We start from the raw sequence: 24301 nt of genomic DNA, 5'->3' as shown, positions 1-24301 counted from the left end.
TTCACATTAAGGGCAAAATTTTCCCATCCCGCCCATGACAGGAATCGTAGCTGGCAGGACATGGACAATGCAAAGGTCTGTTGACTTTGAGTGGTATTTTCCAGTCTTGGAGCGAGCGCGACTAGGTGCCTATTTTACTACGTGTATGAAAGCAAAGTCCAATCTCTCAGGCCCAGGAAGTGAAAAATTAAAAGGAAGTGATTGTCATTGGCAACCATCAACTTTTAAATTTGATACTTTTCTCTTCCTTTTGCTTTCTGCCTCTTTTTATTTTGTTTCTTTCCCTTCACCAAATCCTTCTCCCCTCTCTTTGTTTCTCTTTATATGCCTGATTTTGAAATTGAATTCACAAAATCAGATCACACTTCTTCTCAGTCTTTCCCCTGTATATTTCTCAATCCAAAGATTCAGGTCACAAAATTGGACTGTATCATTGATAGTATGAATGCCACTTTAGAAGAAGTGTTCAGCTTCTGCCCACTTTCAGCCTGGTGCGAGCCAAGTGGCATCTTATTGCAGACATTTGTACTGGTGTTGAGTGCATGTGCAAGAAGTATGCAGAGTTGGCAGATTGAGATGCCTGTCGGAATGTGACACTGACTTGGCACCCAAACTCTCATTTTGACCTTTCCACTCTATTTAACACCCTGTCTTAAACACAGTCTGCTGGATATATGTTTTGCAATATGAGGTACCTCCAATCTCCCTACTAATGCTATTTAGCAGCACGGTAGCACAGTGGTTAGCACTGCTGCTTCACAGCTCCAGGGACCTGGGTTCGATTCCCGGCTTGGGTCACTGTCTGTGTGTAGTTTGCACATTCTCCTCGTATCTGTGTGGGTTTCCTCTGGGTGCTCTGGTTTCCTCCCACAGTCCAAAGATGTGGGGGTTTGGTTGAGAAGTTGATAAAGAAGGGTAGGAGAAACTATGAAGCTGGGCTAGCGCTTAATATAAAAAAGGATAGCAAGAGTTTTTATAAATATATAAAAAGGAAGAGGCTGGCTAGGGTGAATGTTGGTCCTTTAGAGGATGAGAAAGGGGACCTAGTGGTAGGGGATGGGGATATGGCTAAGGTATTGAATAACTTTTCTGTTTCTGTCTTCACGGAGGAGGACGTGAATAATTTGCCGGGTGTTAGCGATGGTAAGGTGGTAGGACTGGAGGGTCTTAATGACATTACTGTTACTAGAGAGGCGGTGCTCGACAGACTGGAGGGGCTGATTGTGGACAAGTCCCCAGGACCGGATGGAATGCATCCGAGGGTTCTGAAAGAAATGGCAGAGGTGATAGTGGATGCCTTGGTGGTTATTTTCCAGACGTCGCTGGATTCCGGGGAAGTGCCGGATGATTGGAAAACGGCTAATGTTACGCCGTTGTTTAAGAAGGGTGCCAGGCAAAAGGCGGGGAATTATAGGCCGGTTAGTTTAACGTCTGTGGTAGGTAAAATGTTAGAATCTGTCATTAAGGAGGAAATTGCGAGGCATCTTGAAGGGAATTGCTTGATAGAGCAGACGCAGCACAGTTTCATTAAAGGGAAGTCGTGTCTGACAAATTTACTGGAGTTCTATGAGGATGTGTCTAGGGCGGTGGATAGAGGAGAGCCGGTGGATGTGGTCTTTCTAGATTTTCAGAAGGCGTTTGACAAAGTACCTCACAAGAGGTTATTGCAGAAGGTCGAGGGACATGGAGTTGGGGATAGGGTGTTAGCGTGGATAAAGGATTGGTTGTCAAATAGGAGGCAGAGAGTGGGAGTCAACGGGTGCTATTCAGATTGGCGGATGGTGACTAGTGGAGTGCCCCAGGGGTCGGTGCTGGGGCCTCAGCTTTTTACCATTTATATAGATGATCTGGAGGAGGGAACCGAGTGTAGGGTGTCGAAATTTGCTGATGACACCAAGACTGGGGGAACGGCAAATTGTGCGGAGGGTGTGGAGAGTCTACAGAAGGATCTAGATAGGCTGGGCGAATGGGCCAGGAAATGGCAAATGGAATTTAATGTTGGCAAGTGTGAGGTGGTCCACTTTGGTAGGAAGAATGGTAGGAAGGACTATTACTTACGGGGCGTAAAACTGCAGCAGGCGACGGTGCAGAGGGACCTCGGGGTCCTTGTGCATGAGTCGCAAAAACCCAGCTTGCAGGTGCAGCAGGTGGTCAGGAAGGCGAATGGGATGCTGGCCTTCATAGCGAGGGGGATTGAATATAAAAGTAGGGAGGTCTTGCTGCAGCTGTATAGGGCATTGGTGAGACCGCAGCTGGAGTACTGTGTGCAGTTTTGGGCACCGCACCTGCGCAAAGATATTTTGGCCTTGGAGGGAGTGCAGAGGAGGTTTACTAGGCTGATACCGGAGTTGAGGGGGTTGAGCTATGAGGAGAGGCTGAATAAACTGGGCTTGTACTCGTTAGAGTTTAGAAGAATGAGGGGAGATCTCATTGAGACATATAAGATGATGAATGGGATGGATAGGATAGAGGTGGAAAGACTCTTCCCGCTCAAAAAAGACAGTAGGACTAGGGGGCACAGCCTCAAGATAAAAGGGGGGCGGTTTAGAACGGAGTTGAGGAGGAACTTCTTCACTCAAAGGGTGGTGAATCTCTGGAATTCTCTGCCCGTTGAAGTGGTGGAGGCTGCCTCACTAAATATTTTTAAGACGCGGGTTGATGGGTTTTTGATAGGAGAGGGGATTAAGGGTTATGGGGAGAGGGCGGGAAAGTGGAACTGAGCAGCGACAGATCAGCCATGATCTTATTGAATGGCGGGGCAGGCTTGAAGGGCTAGATGGCCTACTCCTGCTCCTATTTCTTATGTTCTTATGTTCTTATTGGCCATACTAAAATTGCCCTTAGTGTCCCAAGATGCGTAGGTTAGAGGGAATAGTGGGTAAATATGTAAGAATATGGGGGTAGGGCCTGGGTGGGATTGTGGTCAGTGCAGACTTGATGGGCCAAATGACCTCTTTCTGTGCTGTAGAGTTTCTGTGTTCTATGTTAAATGTGTAATAATTCAACTTGGAAGTTCGCTACTTATTCCTCTCCTTTTTTTTTGTTGAGTTTTGGAAGTACTGGATATTTGGAAGAGTTCATAAAATTGAATAATGCTGGATGCTGGGCAGTCATTAATTGCTACTGCAAGTCCTCCTCATATGCCAGTTGCTTATCAAGGGACCCATAGTTGAAGTTCTCCCTGGATTGCAGCATCAGCGGAAGATGGAGCAGAGGAGCAAATAAGACACATTGCTCAGGGAAAAAATGGCTCTTGGCATGAAGTATTTTCCCACCTGGGATCTTCCAGCTGCAGCAAGGCCAGGTATGTTCCTACGATTCATCAAGGGATTGGTGACCAAAATGTATAACCTCTTGGAACAGGCAGGCAGCCTCAAAGCAGCATGATGCTGCCAATGGCCATCAGGATGACTATGGTCCTAAAATTTTACACAAACGGAACCTTTCAAGCTGGAACAGATGACATAGTGAATATCTCTCAGTTTGCCATCTATTGTCATTTCAGAGGTAACGGGAATTTTACCAGCCCACCTGCCACAGGAATCGGAGCAGGCGGGGTGGAACATGGGAAGGCCCATTGACTTTGGGTGGGATTTTACAGTTTTGGGATGAACGAGACTGTAAATCCTGTCTTCTATATGTCAAGTGTAATTGTCTTCTCTCTAAACTGAGAGTATCAGGGTAGTGCAGTTGTGGCTTTGTTCAGGTAGCATTCTTCCTCAGCATGCAGGGCACCATTGACTGCACATATATAGGTTTGTGGGGAGCTCATCTCAATGGTAAGATGTACCAGAAGCACAAAGTTTACCAGTCAGACAATGTACAGTTTGTGTGCAACCAGCACATCATATAGCTAATGTCTGCTAGCCTGGCAACAATCATTGTTCCGTCATCTTGTGCCAGACACTTTCCCAAGGAATTTTTCAGCTACCAAGTCAAACCAGAGGGTGGCTGCTTAGTGATGCTATATGCTTGGTGCTGACTCCCCTCTGCAACCCAATCATAAGTGGCCAGAGCTCAAATAATGAGAACCATTCTATGCTAAGCAGCATCATTAAGGGTATCATTGGCATGCTAAAGCAGCAGTTTGCTGCTTCATCCTTACTGAAGGAGCCATGAAGTACTTGCCCGAACTGGTTTACTGCATTCTCTACAACCTTGCCGACACCAGGCATGGTCACATCTGCCATGCATCTCAGCAGGAGACCAGGGAGAAGGAGGAGGAGGAAAGAAGGGGATAGCCAGCACATCCACTTCCTGAGCTGAATGTCCATAAGCTCACCATCAGATTCCAATTAAGTTGAATGAAATCCCAAATCCCCATTGTACAATAGTTCCACACCTTACCAAACTATAATGATGGGGCCATCACAGCATCTTCTTGGCCACAACAGTGAATAAAAACAACAAAGCAACCATTCCATGCTTACCTTATCCACCACTTACTCCATACTGTATTCAGCAGTACTCATCTAATCACTCATGCATTCCCTTTGTGATGGTCTTGTGGGTGTCTTTACTTAGTGCTAGTATACTCCTATGTCAATGACCACATTTTGGTTAGAAAGATGATGCTGATTTTTCAGTGGGCTTAGTTTGGAACAGCACCACCTCAGCATAGACAGCAACAAGTGAGTTGACTGGCTGATAGGCAACAGCAAAGGCACTGCAGAATGACCATGGCGGAAACACAAATTTAAGAGGGCCGACAGATTCATGCTCCATGGATCCACTATCATTCCCATGGAATAGCACCCTAGCAATGCTAGTAATCTGCTGGAGCACAGATTGATTAAATCAATCTAGCAAACATGTAAGTGTGTGGTGGTTATAATGGAAAACTTGGCCAGTTGCAATCCTGAATCATTGCCATATAGCAATTTAAACCTTTAATTAACCATTAAGGAAATTAATTCTGTTTGATTTAGGTTGATTTTTATTGGAAGTTTGTAAGTAAGTGACAAATTAATTCCATTAGTTTTATTTTAACAGAAGCTGAGAATAACAATCAATAAATTTGACTTCAACATTTATATCCCCTGAATGATATAACATAGTAAAAACGTACCTTGCACCACAACTAATGTAAGTCTTTTCCAGATGTTAAAAGTTTGATTTATCTTATTATGTTTCTGAAAATGAACTGAAAGAGAAAATGCTGACGAAAAGAATATGCCAACACTTCATACTTCTGCTTTGTTCACCAGTCAACCTTTCAGAATATCACAAGAAATGAATGATTCCTGGATTTCAGCCAAAATAAAATTGTAATATTCTGTACAGATCTTTATAGAACAAATACACATGGCAGAGATTTTATTTATTTTGCTCACTGTTAATATTTTGAGCTTGCAAAGTAAAATAGTACATGATGCTGTCAGGCCAATAATTTATATGGTATGAGGAAGAGATAACTATCTTCTTTCCTTGGTTAACAAACATTTTTTGTCAAATGTAGTTCACTAAATCTGCTATACCCTTGTGGAATTTTAAATTTATGTGTCTCCTTTACCTTTTTATCCACTTAAAGTGAGCTATGTGTTTATATTTCTTCAGATTGTCTTCCAAAATGCACTCATCCAGGAAATGCATAGCATAATTTATTTTGATTAGAACAAGTAATGGTTTCTAACACCAATCAAGAACCTTGGAAATGAAATGTCATTTGACATTACCAAGTGTCGCATACATCACATCACCTCCTGCAGTTTCTTGGTGATGAAAATTGATTTTCTATTGTCCTTTGACAAAGCTGAGATACAGCAATTATATGTGACTTGACAGCACATACCCCAGTTTCAGGTTGGGCTTTTAATGATGAAGTCTTGTAAACCTTTATTTGGATACTTGTGGTTTATTATAATAAGTTAATTCATTTAAGTCAATGTATGCTTTTAGCAGATAGAGCACTTCATGAGAGAAAATAAATAGAAAGGATTGGGTATAGCAGTATGTTCAGAATGCTGTCATTTCACAGCTTACTTTACTACTTATTGGTCCCAGCTGGTATGCAAATCCATGAAACACTCAATTTGATGACTTCTGAATAGAATGGGATGTCAAAAAAATAACATGCATCCCGTCTGACTGTGTGACTAAAGATGGACCGAGGTCATGAAGGATTTGAACACTCGGATAAGACTTTTACATTTCAGAAGTTACTTGACAGGAGCAATGTAGACCAGCTGGAATAGGATTAATCGGTGAATAGGATTTAATGTGGGCTAGGATAAGGACAAAAGATAAGGGAGGGATGAAGTTTACAGAGATTGGAGAAGGGTAGCCAGCCAGGAAGAGAGTGCCGTTGAATCTGGAGATAACAAAAGCATGGATGAGAATTTCACCAGCAAATGCACTGAGGTAGGGGTGAAGATGAGTGACATATCAGAAGTAGAAGTTGGTGAGCTTAGAGATGCAGAGTTTATAGGGTTCAAGTTCAGCACCAGGCAGTAGTTAGGCTGTGAAGTAGAGGCATGGAGGGATAAGTTATTGTGACCCTGAATTTTTTCACTTCCAGTACTTTCCAGGGTTCAGTAGGAGATCTGTGTGGTGTCTCCTAACCTGCCTGCAGCTGTGTCAAGCTGGTCACTGAGAGGCCTGTACCTTCATTTACTTTCAGACTGACTACACCAGCCAGGCTAAGCAAACCAGAGGCTTCATCGTTAGGTTTTCTCGCATCTAGGGAACCATAGATTGCACACATGTAACCATAAAGATGCCAGTGGGTGAACAGGGTGCCTTTTTTGACAGAAAGAGGAACGATCCCCAAACATCCAGCTTATTTGTGATCACAAGATTCAGATTTTGAAGACATGCACATGTATCCTGGTAGATGTCATGATACCTACATCCTCTAACACTCCCAGGTGTCAAGATACTTCATCTCTCCAGTTCAGATGAATAATTGGTTCCTGGGGTAAAAAGTCTATCCCATGAAAAAGTGGCTCATGACACCAAAGACACCCAAGGGCAGCAGGAGATATTTGCAATTGAAGTCATGCCTCTACAAAGGCAGTAATTGAGAAGGCCATAGGGCTACTCCAGATGAGGTTCTGCTGCGTGGACCAATTCATTATGCTTCAGAGCATGTCTCATTTATTGTCATAAACATAGAAAGTCAGAGCAAGAACAGTCTATTTAGCTGTTTGAAACCTGCACCATCATTCATTATGATCATGGCTGATCATCCAACTCAGTAACCTGTTCCTGCTTTTCCCCTATTTCCTTTGATATCTCCAAGAGATATATCTAACTCTTCTTGAAAACAAACAATGTTTTAGACTCAACTGCTTTCTGTAGTAATGAGCTCTACAGGCTGACCACTGTCTGGTGAAGAAATTTATCATCTAAATGGTCTACCATGTACTGTCAGACGCCAGGTCTGGACTCCCCCACCATTGGGAACATCCTTCCTACATGTATCCTTTCTTGCTCAGTTTAAATTTTATAGGATTCTATGAGATTCCCTCATTTCCGGCTCTGTAAAGGGGAGCTCATTGAAGGATAAAGACAGCTCCACAGGCCACAGAAGACAACTGTGATGAGTCTCGGGAGAAACCAGAAATGCCCCAGATTGAGGAGGTGGGATTTCAACGTGAAGTCATGCCTCTATAAGGGCAGTAATAGAGAGGGGGGTGAGGAGGTCTTGATTCTCTATTCTTTCAGGTAGGCACCCATGCCTTGTTCCTGATTAAATGTCAACCTTAAATCACATTATGGTATCTTGAGGCAGCCATTCCCTTGTGTCACACACAACTCACAGGCCCATCACCTCTGAAAATCATGAAACATATTCAGGCCATTACACATTGTTCGGTACTTAGATGCTTGTCTTGGAAATACAAATTATACACAGCATACTTTCAATGAAGGTTATATAACCCATCTCAGTCCCTTCGTGTTCAAAGTGAATTAAACTTGCATTTGGTTATTGGTGCATGCTCTCCAATACCACCTCCTTCTCCTTCCCCCCACTCCTCACTGAGTTGGATACTGCCTGCTAACCCTGATGTCCATCATCCACATCACTCTAGAGATAGGATTGCATATGTGAGCTGCACCACAAGCATAAGGTTGGTTTGAGTCATCCTGCTCACCATCGATGGATGGGCACCGATTAGAAAAACTGGTTGCCTCATCCATCTCTCATGCTGAGATTTACTTGCTAAGGTCAGTGTGTAGACTTGCAGGTCCAAACGCAACCCCAGAAACCCTGATTGAGCTTCTATGACGGTTACCACTATCTCTATAGTGGAGGACGTGGATTCAGAGTTGTGGGTCAACACAGTGCTCATGCTCCACCTGGAATCCTCCAAGACCAAGACCACAGCATGCAGAGCTCCAGGATTGCTGCCAGATCATCTCCCACATCCCTCTGGGAGCCAGCTGCCTGATTGAAGACTGCAGATGTTCATCTGCATCAGCCCATCTTAATCCTGGTCTCCTGCTCTGACCACCACACCTGTGGACTGTCCACTTCCTCCAGCTCCTCACAAGTGTGTGACATACACCACCATCCAACATGTGATTTCCCACTGACATACCCATGTCTACACTGGTGTTTGGTACAGAGAGAGGGTGTGATGGGCGGCACAGTAGCTAACACTGCTACCTCACAGCACCAGGGATCTGGGTTTAATTCCCAGCTTGGGTCACTGTCTGTGCAGAGTTTGCACATTCTCCCCATGTTTGCATGGATTTCCTCCAGGTGCTTCGGTTTCCTCCCACAGTCCAAAAGATGTGTTGGTTAAGTGCATTGGCCATGCTAAATTCTCCCTCAGTGGACCCAAATAGGCACCAGAGTGTGGCAACTAGGGGTTTTCACAATAACTTCTTTGCAATGTTACTGTAGGCCTACTTGTGACTAATAAATAAATAAACTTTTTTCACCTGTCCATGGCTTCTTCTAAGTGGCCACGGAGTAGGGGTGGTGTACCCTCTGGTTCCACCCTATTGAGCTCAGCTCCGTTTTTGCCCCATTGAAGTCAGCTCTTCCCAATTGCCCACTTCCCTTTTTGATTTTCGTTCTAAATAAGAATCAAATGAACTAGGGGCAGGAATAAGCAACTTAGCCCCATCTTGGCCCTAACTCCACTTGCCGGCCTATTCATCATGGCCCTCAAGCCCTTAGTAACAAAATTAAGATAATAATAATCACTGTCTCCTAAATGTTCCCCAGTGACACTTGATCTACCTGGCCCACCTCATTTCCAGTAACCAGGTTTGGCAACGTCCCCTTTTTTGTTGGACTGGACATTCCTGGACACTTTAGAAACTCTTGCCTTCAGGCCCTTTGCACCAATAGTATCCATTCTACATTCAGATAAAGATTCCCATTATAACCACTCTATAATGTTCACACCTCACTATATTTCCCTGCAGATTAATTTCTCTACATCCTTCCCACACGTTGCTGTCCTGTAGACTACACCAAGTCTAAAAGTTGGTAACCTATAGACTACACCAATACAATTTCATCCATTTGATTCCTTAACTCTAACCAAATTGATTCAACCCTTGAATCCTTTGGGACATCCTTTTTCTCCAGCACCAATTGCTCTCTTTAAGTAATACTACCATGCCTCCTCCTGGCACTTTCTCACTGCGCACCAGGCACTACAGCACTGCCCCCGGCACACCGCCCAGGGCCTGAAGGGATGGGGCCTGAAGGGAGGTGGGACCGTGACAGGTAGGTAGCTCCATAGGCAGAAAGTGGGGAGGTTGGGGGGGGCTACTCTGTATGGGGAGGAGGGTATCTATCGGGTTGGCGATCAGCTGGCACAGCGGATTTGGGGACAGCGAGGGGATGGGAGAATTGCCCCTTTTGTGTCTGTTTTCACTAGGAAGATACAGGAAATCTCCCAGGTGTAGTGATTTAAGGGACAAAGAAGAATGCAGTGTTGAAGGAAATTAGTATCAGTAAGAAGGTTGTGTTGAAGAAATTAATGGGAGTGAAAATTGATAAGTCCCTGGGACCTGATATTATGGATTCCAAAGTTTTGAAAGAGGTTGCTAAGGAGATAATGGATGCATTGGTGATCATCTTCCAAAATTCTATAGATTCCAGAATGGTTCCTGAAAATTGGAAGGTAACAAATGTCATCCCACACATTGAGAAGGCATGGAGAGAGAAAATAAGGAACTATAGACATTTTAGCCATGCATCAGTAAGGGAGAAATGCTAAAACCTATCATAAAGGATGTGATGAATGGACTTTTGGAAATCATGATCTCATAGGGCATAGTCACCTTGGACTTTTGATTGGGAAACCATGTTTAATAAACTTGTTGAAGTCTTTTGAGGATGTTACAAACAAAATTGACAAAGGAGAGTGGATGGACATGGTATGTTTGGATTTTCAGAAGGAGTTTGACAAAGTCCTCACAGGAGGCTGTTTAGCAAAGAAAAGCACATGAGATAGGAGGTAATAAACTGACATGGATTAAGGATTGATTAACAGGCAGGAAACTGAGTAGGAATAAATGGGTCACTCTAGTATTGGCATGCTGTAACTACTGAGGAACAGCAAGGATCAATGCTTGGGCCTCAGCAGTTTGTAATATATATCAATGATTTGGATGTGGGGACCAAATATAATATTTTCAGATTCACAGATGATTCTGCAGGCACAGTGTAGACATGTCACCATAAAGTAAAAGGACAGTACTGCCAAATCTAATGGCCCTGGTTATCCAGATCAATAGGGGGTGCAATTCTAGGTTTAGTCTGAGGAAATTAAGCTGGGCAAGTGGATGAAATAGCAATGGATGACCATTTTGGAGATAGTGAATCATGATAAAGTTAGATTTATCACCATTATGGAAAAGGACAAAGATATATGAACAGATAGAACAGAAACAAAAGCACTAAATTGGGGGGAAAGCAAATTTCATGAAACTGAAAAGTGATCTGGCAAAAGTTGACCGAATACTGCTACTTGAAGGAAAATCAGTGGGAGATTCTGCGGTTACAGTGTAGATATGTCCCCAGAAAGAAAAGAAAGCTGCCAAATCTAGAAGCCTCTGGTTATCCAGAAATATACAGGGTAAGATAAAGCAGAAAAAGGATACTTATGATAGTCACAAAAATCTTAATACTGCCAAAAGCCTAAAAGAGTATAGAGAGTACAAAGGTGAAATAAAAAATTAATAATGTGGATAAATATGAGGTTATTCACTTTGATAGCAATGATAGGAAGACAGATTATTACTTGAATGGATGTAAATTGAGAGGCATGGATACTCAACGAGACCTTGGCGTCCTTGTGCATCAGTCGCTGAAAGTAAGCGCACAGGTTTGGCAGGAAATAAAGAAGGCAAATGGTACGTGGCTTTCACAGCAAGAGGATTTAAGTATAAAGATAGGGATGTTTTGCTGCAATTGTGTCGGGGGTTGGTGAGGCCATGCCTGGAGAATTGTGTGCCGTTTTGGTGTCCTTCTCTGAGGAAGGATGTCCATGCTATAGGGAGAGAACAGTGCAGGTTTACCTGGCTGATTCTTGGGATGGCAGGTCTGTCATATGAGGAGAGATTAAGTTGGTTAGGATTATATTCACTTGAATTCTCATAGAAACTTATAAAATTCTAATAGGATTAGACAGAGTAGATTCAGAAAGAATGTTCCCAATGGTGGGGGAGTCCAGAACTAGGGGTCATAGTTTAAGGTGAAGGGATCAAGGGAAGTGGAAGGAAGGGTGACAGATCAGGATATTGAATTTGATGGTCAGCCATGATCAGGATGAATGGCAGTGCAGTCTCAAAGGATCAAATGGCCTACTCCTGCTTCTAGTTCCCTATGAAATTGGGAAAGCAAAGAGAGAATTGAAAAATGCTGGCAGATAAAATCAAGGAAAACCCCAAAGTGTTTTATCAGTACATTAAGAACAAGGGGATAATCAAAGAAAAAGTAGGGCCTATCAGAGATCTACAAGATAACTTCTGTGTGGATGCAGGAGATGTGGGCATTGTTCTTGGTGAGTACTTTGTCTCTGCTCTCACAAAGGAGAGGGATGATGCAGACATTCTACTCGATGAGGAGGAGTGTGAAATATTAGATACAGTAGCATAATAAGAGAGGTACTGGGGCAACTGTCATCTTGAAGGTGAATGAACCACCAGGTTTGCATGGACTATTAAAGGAAGCCAAGTAGGAAATAGTGGATGCTCTGATGATCATTGTCCAATCCTCACTGGATCTGAGCAATGGACCAGTGAATTAGAAGGCTGCAAATGTTGTTCTATTACTTGAAAAGGGTATAAAGGATAAACTGAATAATTATAGGCCAGTCAAACTGACTTTGGTGGTGGACAAATTATTAGAATTAATTCTGAGTGACAGGATAAACTGTCATTTAGAAAGAGACCGAGTAATCAGGGACAGTCAGCCTGGTTTTATTAGAGGAAAGTCGTGTTTTCCAAACTTAATCAAATTTTTTGAGAAAGTAGGAAGAAGAATTGATGAAGGTACATGTTGCCTACATGGAATTTAGCAAGGCATTTGACAAGGTTCCCATTAGGCAGACTGGCCAGAAAAGTGAAAACCCATGAGATACAGGGGAATGTGATAAATTGGATCCAAAATTGGTTCAACAACAGGAAATAAAGTGCAATGATTGAAGAGTTTTTTTTGTGAGTGGAAAGCTATTTCCAGTGGCATTCCTTGGGTCTCAGTGTTGGGGGACTCTAGGTATTTGTTGTATATTTTAATGATTTGAATTTAAATGTGGGAGGTATGATTGGAAAATTTGACTGCATAGTTGATGGTGATGAAGTTACCTGTGGACTCCTGAATGATATCAATGGTTTGGTTGAGTGGGTGGAAAAGTGGCATATAGAATTCAAACCAGAGAACAAAGAACAGTACAGCACATGAACAGGCCCTTTGATCCACCAAGCCTGTCCCAATTACGTCCTATTAGACCAGCTGCCTGTATCTCTCTATTCCCCACCTGTTCATGTATCTGTCCAGATACATCTTGAATGTCACTAACATGTTTGCCTCAGCCCTTCACTTGGCAGTGCATTCCAGGCCCCCTCCATCCTCTGTATAAAAAAAAACTTGCCCCACACATCTCCACTGAACCTTTCGCCCTTTACCTTGAACTTATTCCCCCTTGTAATTGTCATTTCTGCCCTGGGAAAAAGCTTCCAACTGTTCACCTTATCTATGCCCCTAATAATTTTATAAACTTCTATCAGGTTGCCCCCTCAGTCTCCATCTTTCCAAGTAAAAGAATCCCAGTTTATTCAATCTCTCCTCATAGCTAATACCCTCTATACCAGGCAACATCTGTACTGTCTCCAAAGCCTCCACGTCCTTCTGATAGTGTGGTGACCAGAATTGGACACATTATTCCAAATGTAGCTTAACCAGTGTTTTATGTAACTGTAACATAATTGGTCAACTTTTATACTCAATTACCCGGCTGATGAAGGCAAGCATGCCAAGCGTTTTCTTCACCATCTTTTCCAATTGTGCTGCCACTTTTAAGGATCTGTGGACCTGAACTCCCAGATTTCTCTGTGCCTATGCTCCTGATGGTTCTGCCATTTCTTTTATAGCTCCCACCTAAGTTGGATCTACTAAAATGCATCACTTCACATTTTGTCTGGATTAAATTCCATCTGCCATTTCTCTGCCCAATTTTCCAGTCTATCAATATCTTACTGTATTCTTTACAATCTTCATCACTATCTACAACTCCAGCAATCTTAGTATCATCTGCAAATTTGCTAATCAGACCAGCTACATTTTCTTCCCAGTCATTTATATATATTACAAACAACAGAGGTCCCAACAGTAATCCCTGTGGAACACCAATAGTTACTGACCTCCATTCAGAAAAAAACCCTTCCACCTTTGCCCTCTGCCTTCTATGGCGAATCCAGTTCTGAATCCATCTAGCTACTTCATCTTTGATCCCGTGTGATTGAACCTTTTGCACCAGCCTGCCATGAGGGACCTTTCAAATGCTTTACCACAGTCCATGTAGACAACATCCATGGCCCTTCCCTCATCAAACATTTTTGTCACCTCCTCAAAAAAGTAAATCAAATTAGTGGGACACGATGCCCTTCGTATAAAACCCTGCTGTTTGTCACTAATAAGGCCATTCAGTTCTAAATGTGTACAGATCCTATCCCTAAGAATCTTTTCCAACAAAGAAATATGAGGTCATGCATTTGGGGATAGCAAACAAAACTTGGGAATACTCAATAAATGAGAGAATGTTGAGACAGAAGTGGGAGACCTTGGAGTGCACGCAAGTTCATGTTCCTGAGGATGGCAGGAGAGGTGGATACGGTGTTAAAGAAAGCATATGGAATGCTTTCCTTTATTGGAGAAAATATAGAATACAAAAGCAAGGATATAATAGTGGGAAATGCATAAATTGGTGGTTAGGCCACAGCTGGAATTTAGTGTGCAGTGCAGTGCAGTCACCACATTGCAGAAAGGACATAATTACTATAGAGAGAGTTGAGAGGAGATTTACAAGAATGTTGCCAGAGCTTGGAAATTGCAGTCTTGAAGAAAGATTAAATAAGTAAGGGCTGTGTTTCTTCAGAGAAGGCTGAAGGTGACTTATTTGGGGTGTACATATTGAGGGGCCAAGATAGAGTAAATAGGAAAAGCCTGTTTCCCCTAGCAGGGGTCAGTTACCAGGGGGCACAGCTTTAAGGTGATTGATGGAAAGATTGGCTGGGATATGAGGAAAAAACTACTTCACCCACAGGGTTGTGAGTGTCTCGAATCCCCTGCCTGAATTGGTGGTTGAGGTGGAAACCTTCAACTCATTTGAAAGGCGGCTGGATCTGCACGTAAAGTGTAACCTGCAAGACTATAAACCAGGTGCTGAAAAATGGGATTAGAATGAGCTACTAGTTCTTTTTCTATTTTTTTTCTTTTTTGCTAGTGCGGGCACAATGGGCTGAATGGTCTCTTTCTGTGCTGTAACTTTTCTATGGTCCTGTAGTTCTCTGATTGTCACCCTATTCTGACACTCCACTCAATTGTTACATGCAAACTCCTATGTTTTTACTCATAGTGCTCTTCATGTGTCCAACATCTCACCCAAAGCAGGCTAATGAACTGACCTCACAAAGTTACACACAAAAAGTGCACTTTCAAGTCTAAAACTTACTTCAAACCATGCAAGTTTACACTGCACCCACATGGCTAACAACTGATATCTGCACACTTTGATGATTTATGTCACTTTCAGTTTCCTTTGTTATTTGCTGCTGCTTTTTTTTTTGCTTTGATTGATTCTGAGCCTATTGTTGTAGCTTTCGTTCAATGACAAATGACTTATGGGTAGGTTGAACACACTGCAGAGCAGAAATGTCCAAGCTTTTGGTCTTTGTGAACTCCTTAGGTGTGTATCATGGAGCCTTGAGAAATGCTTGCATACATCTGAAACCATTGATACAGACAGATTGCAGTGTATTAATTTTAGATTGGGAGATCAATGAGACAATAGCACCATGAACAATCTTTCTGAAACATACAAGCCCACAATGTGAAAGGGGAAAAGCCACTGAATTAAAAGGAACATATATGTAGGGCTGAGTTCCCTGGACACCCAAGGTCTGAACTATCAGGTTTTGTGCTGAATTTTGGGCAATCCTAGTTTGAACCACCTTCAAATGATGCTTGATTTCTGGGGGGGGGTTTTGTGATATAAAAGTGTAACCAATCATTGGTAAAGGGTGTTGATTTGTCATCAGGCCACGGATTGGTAGGAGGCATTTTATCTCCCAAATTATCTAATCAGTGATCGCAACAAATGAACTTCAAATTGAGTTGGGGGGGGGGGGGACAAAATGGAGAACATGTTGGAATGTACTGCTGTCACAAACTATGTACCAGCATATTTTTACAGAAAATACCTTCTCATTTGTGATTACCCATTTGGTGAGTTTATAATTTAATCTGGATAATGGTGCAGGGAAGGGTTATAGTGAGATCTTACCAAAATGATGTGCATTCTCTGGGAGAAAAAGAGAGTTAAGTCTCCATCTCTTTTGAGATTTCTCGTGGCACAGGCAAAAAGGCTCAGATACATGTTGCATGTCTCCCGATCTATCCTTTTGTTTAATGCTTTTAAGCTTGTTAAATTAGTATTCCTTTGCTAACTTCTAATGAAAGGAAGCCTCTTCGATTAGGGCAATATGCTGAACCCACCAAGAGAACCACTTTAGCAATGGGACTAGGGAATCACTGCACACAGATGCCTGAGTTTAAGTTTGGATTTGTATTCAGGATTGAGCATTCAGTGCTTCAGTTTTGTAACTGCCTAACCATTCCCTTCATTTTGTTCTAGTTTTTGCATTTGTAGGTGATGAATATTTTGTTTCTTTTCCAGCTTCTTGGGTTTGTCTATGCCTGTTACGTTATCAAAATTGTCGCTGAAGAAGAAGACAGCTGTAAGTACTCAAGATGTCAAAGATGAAGAAAATCAAAAAATCTAAATTTTAAGCATTTATAAGTTAGATCAGCATTACTATGCTGTTAATGAATACTCCATTATATTTCATACTGAGATTAGAGATGAGAGAAAATTTCAAGTTCTCTTTTCCAACACAAGTAACACTAGAATGTTAATTAATAGCCTGATCAAATTAAATAGTGCTGCAACTGTTGAACTGTAGTATTTAAATTGTCATAGCAAATTAGCCTTTACTATACTTTGAAATGTTCACTGCATAAGCCTATTGCAATACTTGTTTGTAGTCAATCGCATATTGATATTAAATAAAATTTCTAACAATCTAAATTTAAATCTGTAGATTTCTAATGAAAATGCATAAATATTGCATTTTCTCCAATAATGCAGTAGTATACTGGTCTGAAGCATTTTGTGTTGAAGTTCAGCATGACACTCTATTAAAGATCACCATAGCATATTTGTCACTTCATCAAATTTATCACATTTTCTCTGACATTAAAAAGCAATCATTTTATTCAATTTATGTGAATAATGCAGTCTGACAATTGTTTTTTGGGGTCAAGGTAGACTTCCATTTATTTGGTGGAGCAATAAAAAGAGTGATATGCAAGTAAAATGTGCAACTCACCAACAATAACTTGTATTTAAAAGAATAAAATATCCCACAATGTTTTCATAAACAGAACATGACTCCATGCAACATAAGGAGGTGTTAGGTTAGATGACCAAAAGCTTGTTTTATTTTAATTAGTGCATGGGACATGGGCATCATTGGCTGGCCAGCATTTATTGCCCATCTGTTGTTGCCCTTGGAAGACAGTTGTGAGTCACCCACATTGCTGTGGCTCTGGAGTCACATGTATGACAGATCAGGTAAGGATAGCAGATTTTCTTCCCTAAAGGACATTAGTGAACCAGTTGGGTTTTTCCAATAATTGACAGTGGTTTCATGGTGATCAGCAGATTCTTAATTCCAGATTTTTTTTCTATTGACTTCAAACTTCATCATCTGCCTTGGTGTGATTCCAAACAGGTCCCCAGAACATTAGCTGAGTTTCTGGATTCGTTGTCTTATGATAATACCACTCAGCCATAGCCTTCCCAAAAAGGTGATTTTAAGGAAGGGAAGTGAGATGGAGCGGTTTCAGTAGAGTATTCCAGCACGTAGAGCATGACAACTGAAGGCATGCCCATCTGAGGTGGTGACTAAAATCAAACATAAATCATGAGGTCAGACAATTTGGTGGGTGTGGGATTGGAAAAGATAACAATAGGAAGGGGCTAAACCTTGGAAGGATTTGAAAATAAGCATGAGAATTTTAAAATCAGGATACTACTTGACAGGATCAATGTCAGCAAACAGGAATAACAGGTGGATCTGATTTTATGAGTCATGACATACACAGCAGAATTTTAGATGACCCCAAGTCGAATGTGGGAGACCATCCAGAAGTGTAGTGGAATAGTCAAGTAGAGGAAGCCAAGACATGAATGTGAATTTCAACAGCAGATGAGCAAAGTTGAGCAGTTTTAAAAGGTGGAAATAGGCAGTCTTCAAAATGGCATAGATATAAGGTTGGAAGCTCATCTTGGGACGAAATGTGATATCAATGTTGCAAACTTGCTGGTTTATTCTCAGATTGTTGACAGGAAGAGGAATGGAATTAGTAGTTAAGGTATTGGTTTTTGAGCGGAAACCTAAGACAGTGGCTTATTCTTCCCTCGATATAAAATAAGCGGTCTGATAATTTGGCAATAGTGGTGAATAGAGATGGGTATCATCAGGATGCATGTGAAAACTAATGCTGTGCTTTCAGATGATGGTGCTGATGGGCACCAGTGAGGTGAGAAATAGTAGAGGGGAGGATTTGATTTGATTTATTGCAGATGACACCAAGATTGGTGGCATATTGGACAGTGAAGAAAGTTGTCTCCAACTGCAATGGGATCTTGATCAATTGAGCCAGTGAGCTGACGAATGGCAGATGAGTTTAAGTTAGATAAATGCAAGTTGATGCATTTTGGTAGATTGAACCAGGGCAGGATTTACTCAGAGTGTTGGATAGAGTTACAGAACAAAGAGATTTAGGAATACAGGTTCATAGCTCCTTGAAAGTGGAGTCACAGGTGGACAGAGTTGTGAAGAAGGCATTTGGCATACTTGGTTTCATCGGTCAGAACACTGAATACAGGAGTTGGGATGGTTTGTTGAAGTTGTAAAGACATCGGTAAGGCCACATTTGGAATACTGAGTGCAATTCTGATCATCCGATTATAAAAAGGATATTATTAAACTAGAAAGACTGCAGAAAAGATTTACTAGGATGCTACTGGGACTCGATGATTGAGTTATAAGGAGAGGTTGAATAGACTGGGACTTTTTTTCTCTGGAGCATAGGAAGCTGAGGGGTGACCTAATAGAGGTCTGAAAAATAATGAGGGGCATAATCAAGGTAGATAGTCAATATCTTTTCCCAAAGGTAGGGGAGTCTGAAACTAAAGGGCATAGGTTTAAGGTGAGAGGGGAGAGATACAAAAATGTCCAGAGGGGCAATTTTTTCACACAGAGGGAAGTGAGTGTCTGGAACAAGCTGCCAAAGGTAGTAGTAGAGGCGGGTACAATTTTATCTTTTAAAAAGCATTTAAATAGTTACATGGGTACAATGGGTATAGGGTATATGGGCCAAATGCAGGCAATTGAGATTAGCTTAGGGGTTTCAAAAAAAGCGGCATGGACATGTTGGGCCTAAGGGCCTGTTACCATGCTGTAAACCTCTATGACTCTATTATTGTCACATGTATTAGTATACAGTGAAAAGTATTGTTTTTTGTGCGGTATACAGACAAAGCATACCTTTCATAGAGAAGGAAAGGAGAGATGCAGAATGTTGTGTTATAGTTATAGCTAGGGTGTAGAGAAAGATAAAATTAATGCAAGGTAGATCTATTCAAAAGTCTGATGGCAGCAGGGAAGAAGCTGTTCTTGAGTCAGTTGTTATGTGACCTCAGACTTTTGTATCTTTTTCCTGCCAGAAGAAGGGAGAAAGAGGAAGAGGGAGAGAGGCAAAGATGGACCCTTGGAGGATTACAGAGATAATGGTGCAGGAATCACCACTCACTCTGTCCCCATCCTTATCAATGGACTTGCTTGCCTGGCCTCTGCTTCCTCAGAAAAAAAACAAGTCTTCAAGGATGCCTTGGCATTGAGTTACCCTTTTCTGCATTCTGCAGCTTGAGCAGTGTTAACCATCAGTGGTGGGGCTGTCAAAGCTTTGAGCTGCTAGCCCTATAATTGGCCCAGCAAATTTTGGGAGGAGCATTGCCAATTAGCCCTAGTGGTGGCCTAATAATTGACTGTTGTTGATAAAATGCCACCCCAGGATTCCGCTGCCTGCCAGAGTGGAGTTGACTCCTACTTTCAACCCCAATGGCAGGACTTGATCCTCAATGGGCAGTATGGTGGCACAGTGATCAGCACTGCTATTTCACAGCGCCAGGGACTTGGGTTCAATTCTGGCCTTAGGTGACTGTGTGGAGTTTGCATGTTCTCCCTGTGCATGCGTGGATTTTCTCTGGGTTTTCCAGTTCCCTTCCATAATCCAAAAATGTGCGAGTTAGATGGATTTGGCCATGCTAAAATTGCCTTAGTGTCAGGGGGACTGGCAGGATAAGTACAAGGAGTAATGGAGATTAGGCCTGGGGGGGTTGTTGTTGTGCAGACTCGATAGGCCAAATGCCTCCTTCTATATTGTAGGGATTCTGTTCTATTCTATGATTCAATGGTCAAATCCAGTCCCCTATTTCTCTTTTGGAGATATTGGACCTGCTGGAAATTCCACTGCCTCACTGATGATCTACCAGTGTATGTAAGAAAACTTGTAGGCAACTGACCTGCGATATTGAAGCTCAGCCAACAAATGGATTGGAGCCACTCAGGATTTCCCATGGACAAGTGGCAAGGTTTCCCCGCCTATCCCTCACAAATCCGGTTTCCAAATAACATCAGATACCCATGAGCATCACTAGATCGACCAGAAAATGAAACTGACGTAACTTTACTAGAAATATGTTCTTCACCTTTGTTTTCTTTCTCGGGAAAGGGCAATGTGAAATCCCAGCCCTATTCTCATTTAATACAAACAGAGTCTCTTTGTTCATATTCTACCCTGATTCTTTAATCGTGCACACCTCACTCTGCCCCCAATCACCAAGTGCAATGTAGAACACTGGTCTAAATGATGTACGTAAAATGCTCTTAGTTGAGTGAAAACCAGCCAGGATGTGCATTCTGTGTAGGAGCTCAGAACGTGTTTAGTCCAAAGACTTTTACGGAGGTGAAGCACAATGGAGATCATTCACCTGTCATTTACTTCAGCAGAAGCACCTCAGAAACTCAAAACATGGTACAGTCATTTGTTTAATGGCATTTTCCTGAGTTTTTGCTGTTATTTCCTCAAAATTAAAGGAGTCAATTGGGAAATTTAGAGCGGGATTTTATGCCTCGCTCGTCCCAAAACCGTAAAATACCACCCGAGATCAACGGACCTTTCTATTGTCCACCCCTCATCCACTCCAATTCCCGTGGCGGGCAGGATGGTGAACTTTCAGCCTCAGTCTACCCATATCTTTAATTTTTGAAGCCTATCCAACTTGAATTAGATTTGTCCAGTGATTTTTGGATAGGTATCCCATATCATGCAAAAGTACTGTACATCATCAATGGTATTACATGATTAATTACTATTAACTAGAAGATAAGTATCTGACAATGTAAGATTTCACTAAACCAGTTCCCAAGAACATGAAGTAGGATGTTCCTATCAGAATACAAATTACAATTGAAATCAGTACCTATTATCAGAAGAAAATTAGATTTGGTTAAAAGAAGAATTAAGACGGAATGTTGAGATTTGGATGTGGATAAAAAGCTGGGTTGATTATAAACTTGGCAGTGATAGATTTACATCTGCTTTGTTTGTACAATTAATTGCCAATGTTTTAAACTGAGAGTCTCGTCTCATACATAGAACAAGGTTGACATGGGAGGAAGATTGGTTATGGATTGCTGCTTTCATAAATAATGAAAGTGCTGCAGAAAGTGTTCTCAGGAGACCAGAATGTAGTCGTACGCAAAAACTAAATGGAGCGGAGGTGTTTTGATGGTTTTGTACATGTTAATTTTATTTCCAGCAGGGCTTGTCGTGCTTGATTTTAGGACAGCTATACATTTACAGTTTAACTCTTTCATTGATGGGGATTTTTTTTATGGAAAATATCATTGTGTGCTTCAGTGTTGCCTTACAGGAGACTGCCAGCTTCACAAAATTATTATTTGCAAGATGAAAGGTAGCTTAATGAAAACTAGCATATTTTTAAATTAACTATAAGATTGCAGCAATTATCTTTTACATTTTATTTAAATTCAATTTCATTTTTGAAAACCAACACGGTTTTTGATCACTTTCAGTCGTAGCTTATCCACGAGGCAAAGGATCAGATCAGAAATAATTAAGGCTGACTATTGTCCACATTCCAATTTAGATCATTCCATTGGTCACCATAATTGCAATTTAAGTTATATTAAAATAGAAATAAACCATATTTACATTTGTGTTGTGCAAGCACTCCTGCGATGTATAAAAACATTGATCATTTCTCATAATAATGACAGTTAGAAAAATAGATAACACTCCAATAAAATGAAAAATGACATCATGACTGTTGTAATGATAATTCTGATAATGGTGATGAATCAATCTTTTTATATTGTGTGAGTCACAAGGCAAATTTTTTTTATGATCTTGCTTTCGATGTATAATATTTTTATGTTTAATGCAATATATTGCAAGTTACTTTGAACATATATTTCCCTTCAGTCTGTCCATTGCTGCTCTCCTTTGTTAAACATGGCACCAGTTTACCTTGGAAACCCTTATTCTTCCATTTTGGAAAATCTCATCTCTGGTGTTCAGGAAAAGAAAGCAATTGAACTTCAGTAAATATTATTTGTCAGCTGAAGCTAAAATGAAAAGAAACTTGTGTGCTTTGTTTCAGAAAATATTGTATCACTGTTTTTGAAGTGTGGTATATTTAGTCAGAAAATCTGCTACGTTATAAAACAGTACCATAAAGAGAAAAATTCTTTGTGGTCCCAGAAAACAGAGAAGCAAAAAAAGGTTCTAATCAAGTTAGCAATTAAGCTGGAAATAAATGATAAGTATATAAGAACTAGGCGCAGGAATAGGCCATTTGACCCCTCAAGCCTGCTCCGCCATCCAATAAGATCATGGCTGATCTTTTCATGGACTTAACTCCACTTACCTGCCCACTCACCATAACCCTTAATTCCTTTACTGTTCAAAAATTTATCTGTCCTTGCCTTAAAAACATTCAGTGAGGTAGCCTCAACTGCTTCACTGGGCAGGGAATTCCACAGACTCACAACTCTTTGTGTGAAGAAGTTCCTCCTCAATTCAATCCTAAATCTGCTCCCTCTTATTTTGAGGCCATGCCCCCTAGTTCTGCTTCATTTGCCAATGGAAACAACTTCCTTGCTTCCATCTTAAGTTTAAGCCTATCTATAATATTCATTTTTTGATAAATTTCAAGACCTTCTCAATGATTGGAGTTTTTGATATGTTTTTACTGATTGGACCCTGTCACATTTCAACTACAACGAGCATTTCAAAACACATATAATGCCAAAAAATGTTGTAATAATCTTCAAGTAGGATTCTCCAATCTTGTCTGTGCTTGCCCTGCTGCAAGTAAGAATGGAGAACTTTGCCTTCCAGCCAAAACTCCATTCACTTCAGCAGCACTGGAGAATCCCCTCCACGAACAAGAACTGAGATTTTTGACATTCATATTTGGGGGTAGCAAGAACAGAAGGGGAAATGAGAGGATGTGATCGAAAGCACAGGAAAAAAGGTAGGTTTTAAAGAGGTTTTTGAAAGTTGTAACAGAAAAGCAGAGAAATTTAGAGAGAGAATTCCAAAGTGTGGAACATAATGACTCAGCCATCAATTGGAACAGCTGCTGTTGGCAATGTGGAGTCAGAAAGCAGGTGATATGGGCAGAAAAGTAAGGCTGGGAAAGACAGTGAGGTAGAAATCAGACAGGCATTCTGCTCCACCAAATTACAACCCAAACGATGTAGGTAGAAGTCAAAGGCAGTGTTTGGATTGGTTCTTCTGATACCTCAACAGCAAAAACAACTTCCATTTTAAGATTGTAAAATGTTCCAAGGCACTTCAAAAAAGTAGAAATATGCATCTGTTAAATGATCAGTTCATTTACTGAAATCTAATGATATTCCTGTTTTACACAACAGTTGATTTCATAGGAGGATTTGACTCATACGGCTATCAGGGCCCACAGAAAACATCTCATCTACAGTTGCAGCCCATGTACATGTAAGTAGGTCTTTTAGCTGTACTTCCTTCTTAACTTAAAATTCCACCAAGCTTTTATTTGAATTAACTATACAGTTAGTTTCAAACTACCGCAATATGCTGCAAAAGAAGCAGATTTCATTCTTCTAAATTCTGAGTAAAGTTCCAGGTTGTTCTCCGAATTGTCTGTCTTAACTTCAGTGGAAGATCTGAAGAAACCCCAGAGAAATTAATGTTGTTCTTATTGACTGATATCATAGAGTATATCTGGTTTTTCATTGTTTGTAATCTCTCCTATAAAAAAAAGTGTAATTGTATACTGCCAATAACCATTCACAGACAAGTTTATTTATTTATCTATGTACCAGTTACAAGGTGAAGCAAAATAAAACTCCAATTCAGAGTGCACATTGCCCACCTTTATGTAAACATTAAGAAGTTAAAAGTCAACAGTTTCTC

At 41.1% G+C, this 24301-nt stretch overlaps 1 protein-coding gene across 1 annotated transcript in view; it reads left to right on the top strand.

Moving 5' to 3' along the window:
- Positions 1 to 24301, top strand: part of nkain2 (sodium/potassium transporting ATPase interacting 2) — a 428338-nt gene that overhangs the window by 385860 nt on the left and 18177 nt on the right. The window contains exons 5-6 of the mRNA XM_080193313.1: positions 16365 to 16425; positions 23782 to 23863. Coding sequence (XP_080049439.1) covers positions 16365 to 16425; positions 23782 to 23863 — 143 coding nt within the window. The remainder of the gene's footprint in view (positions 1 to 16364; positions 16426 to 23781; positions 23864 to 24301) is intronic.

This window comes from Carcharhinus amblyrhynchos, chromosome 7 (assembly GCF_965287045.1).
Source record: "Carcharhinus amblyrhynchos chromosome 7, sCarAmb.v2.hapA, whole genome shotgun sequence".
Lineage (NCBI taxonomy): Eukaryota > Metazoa > Chordata > Chondrichthyes > Carcharhiniformes > Carcharhinidae > Carcharhinus > Carcharhinus amblyrhynchos.
Note: the sequence above shows the minus strand (reverse complement) of the source record. Positions and strands in the feature narration are given on the sequence as shown.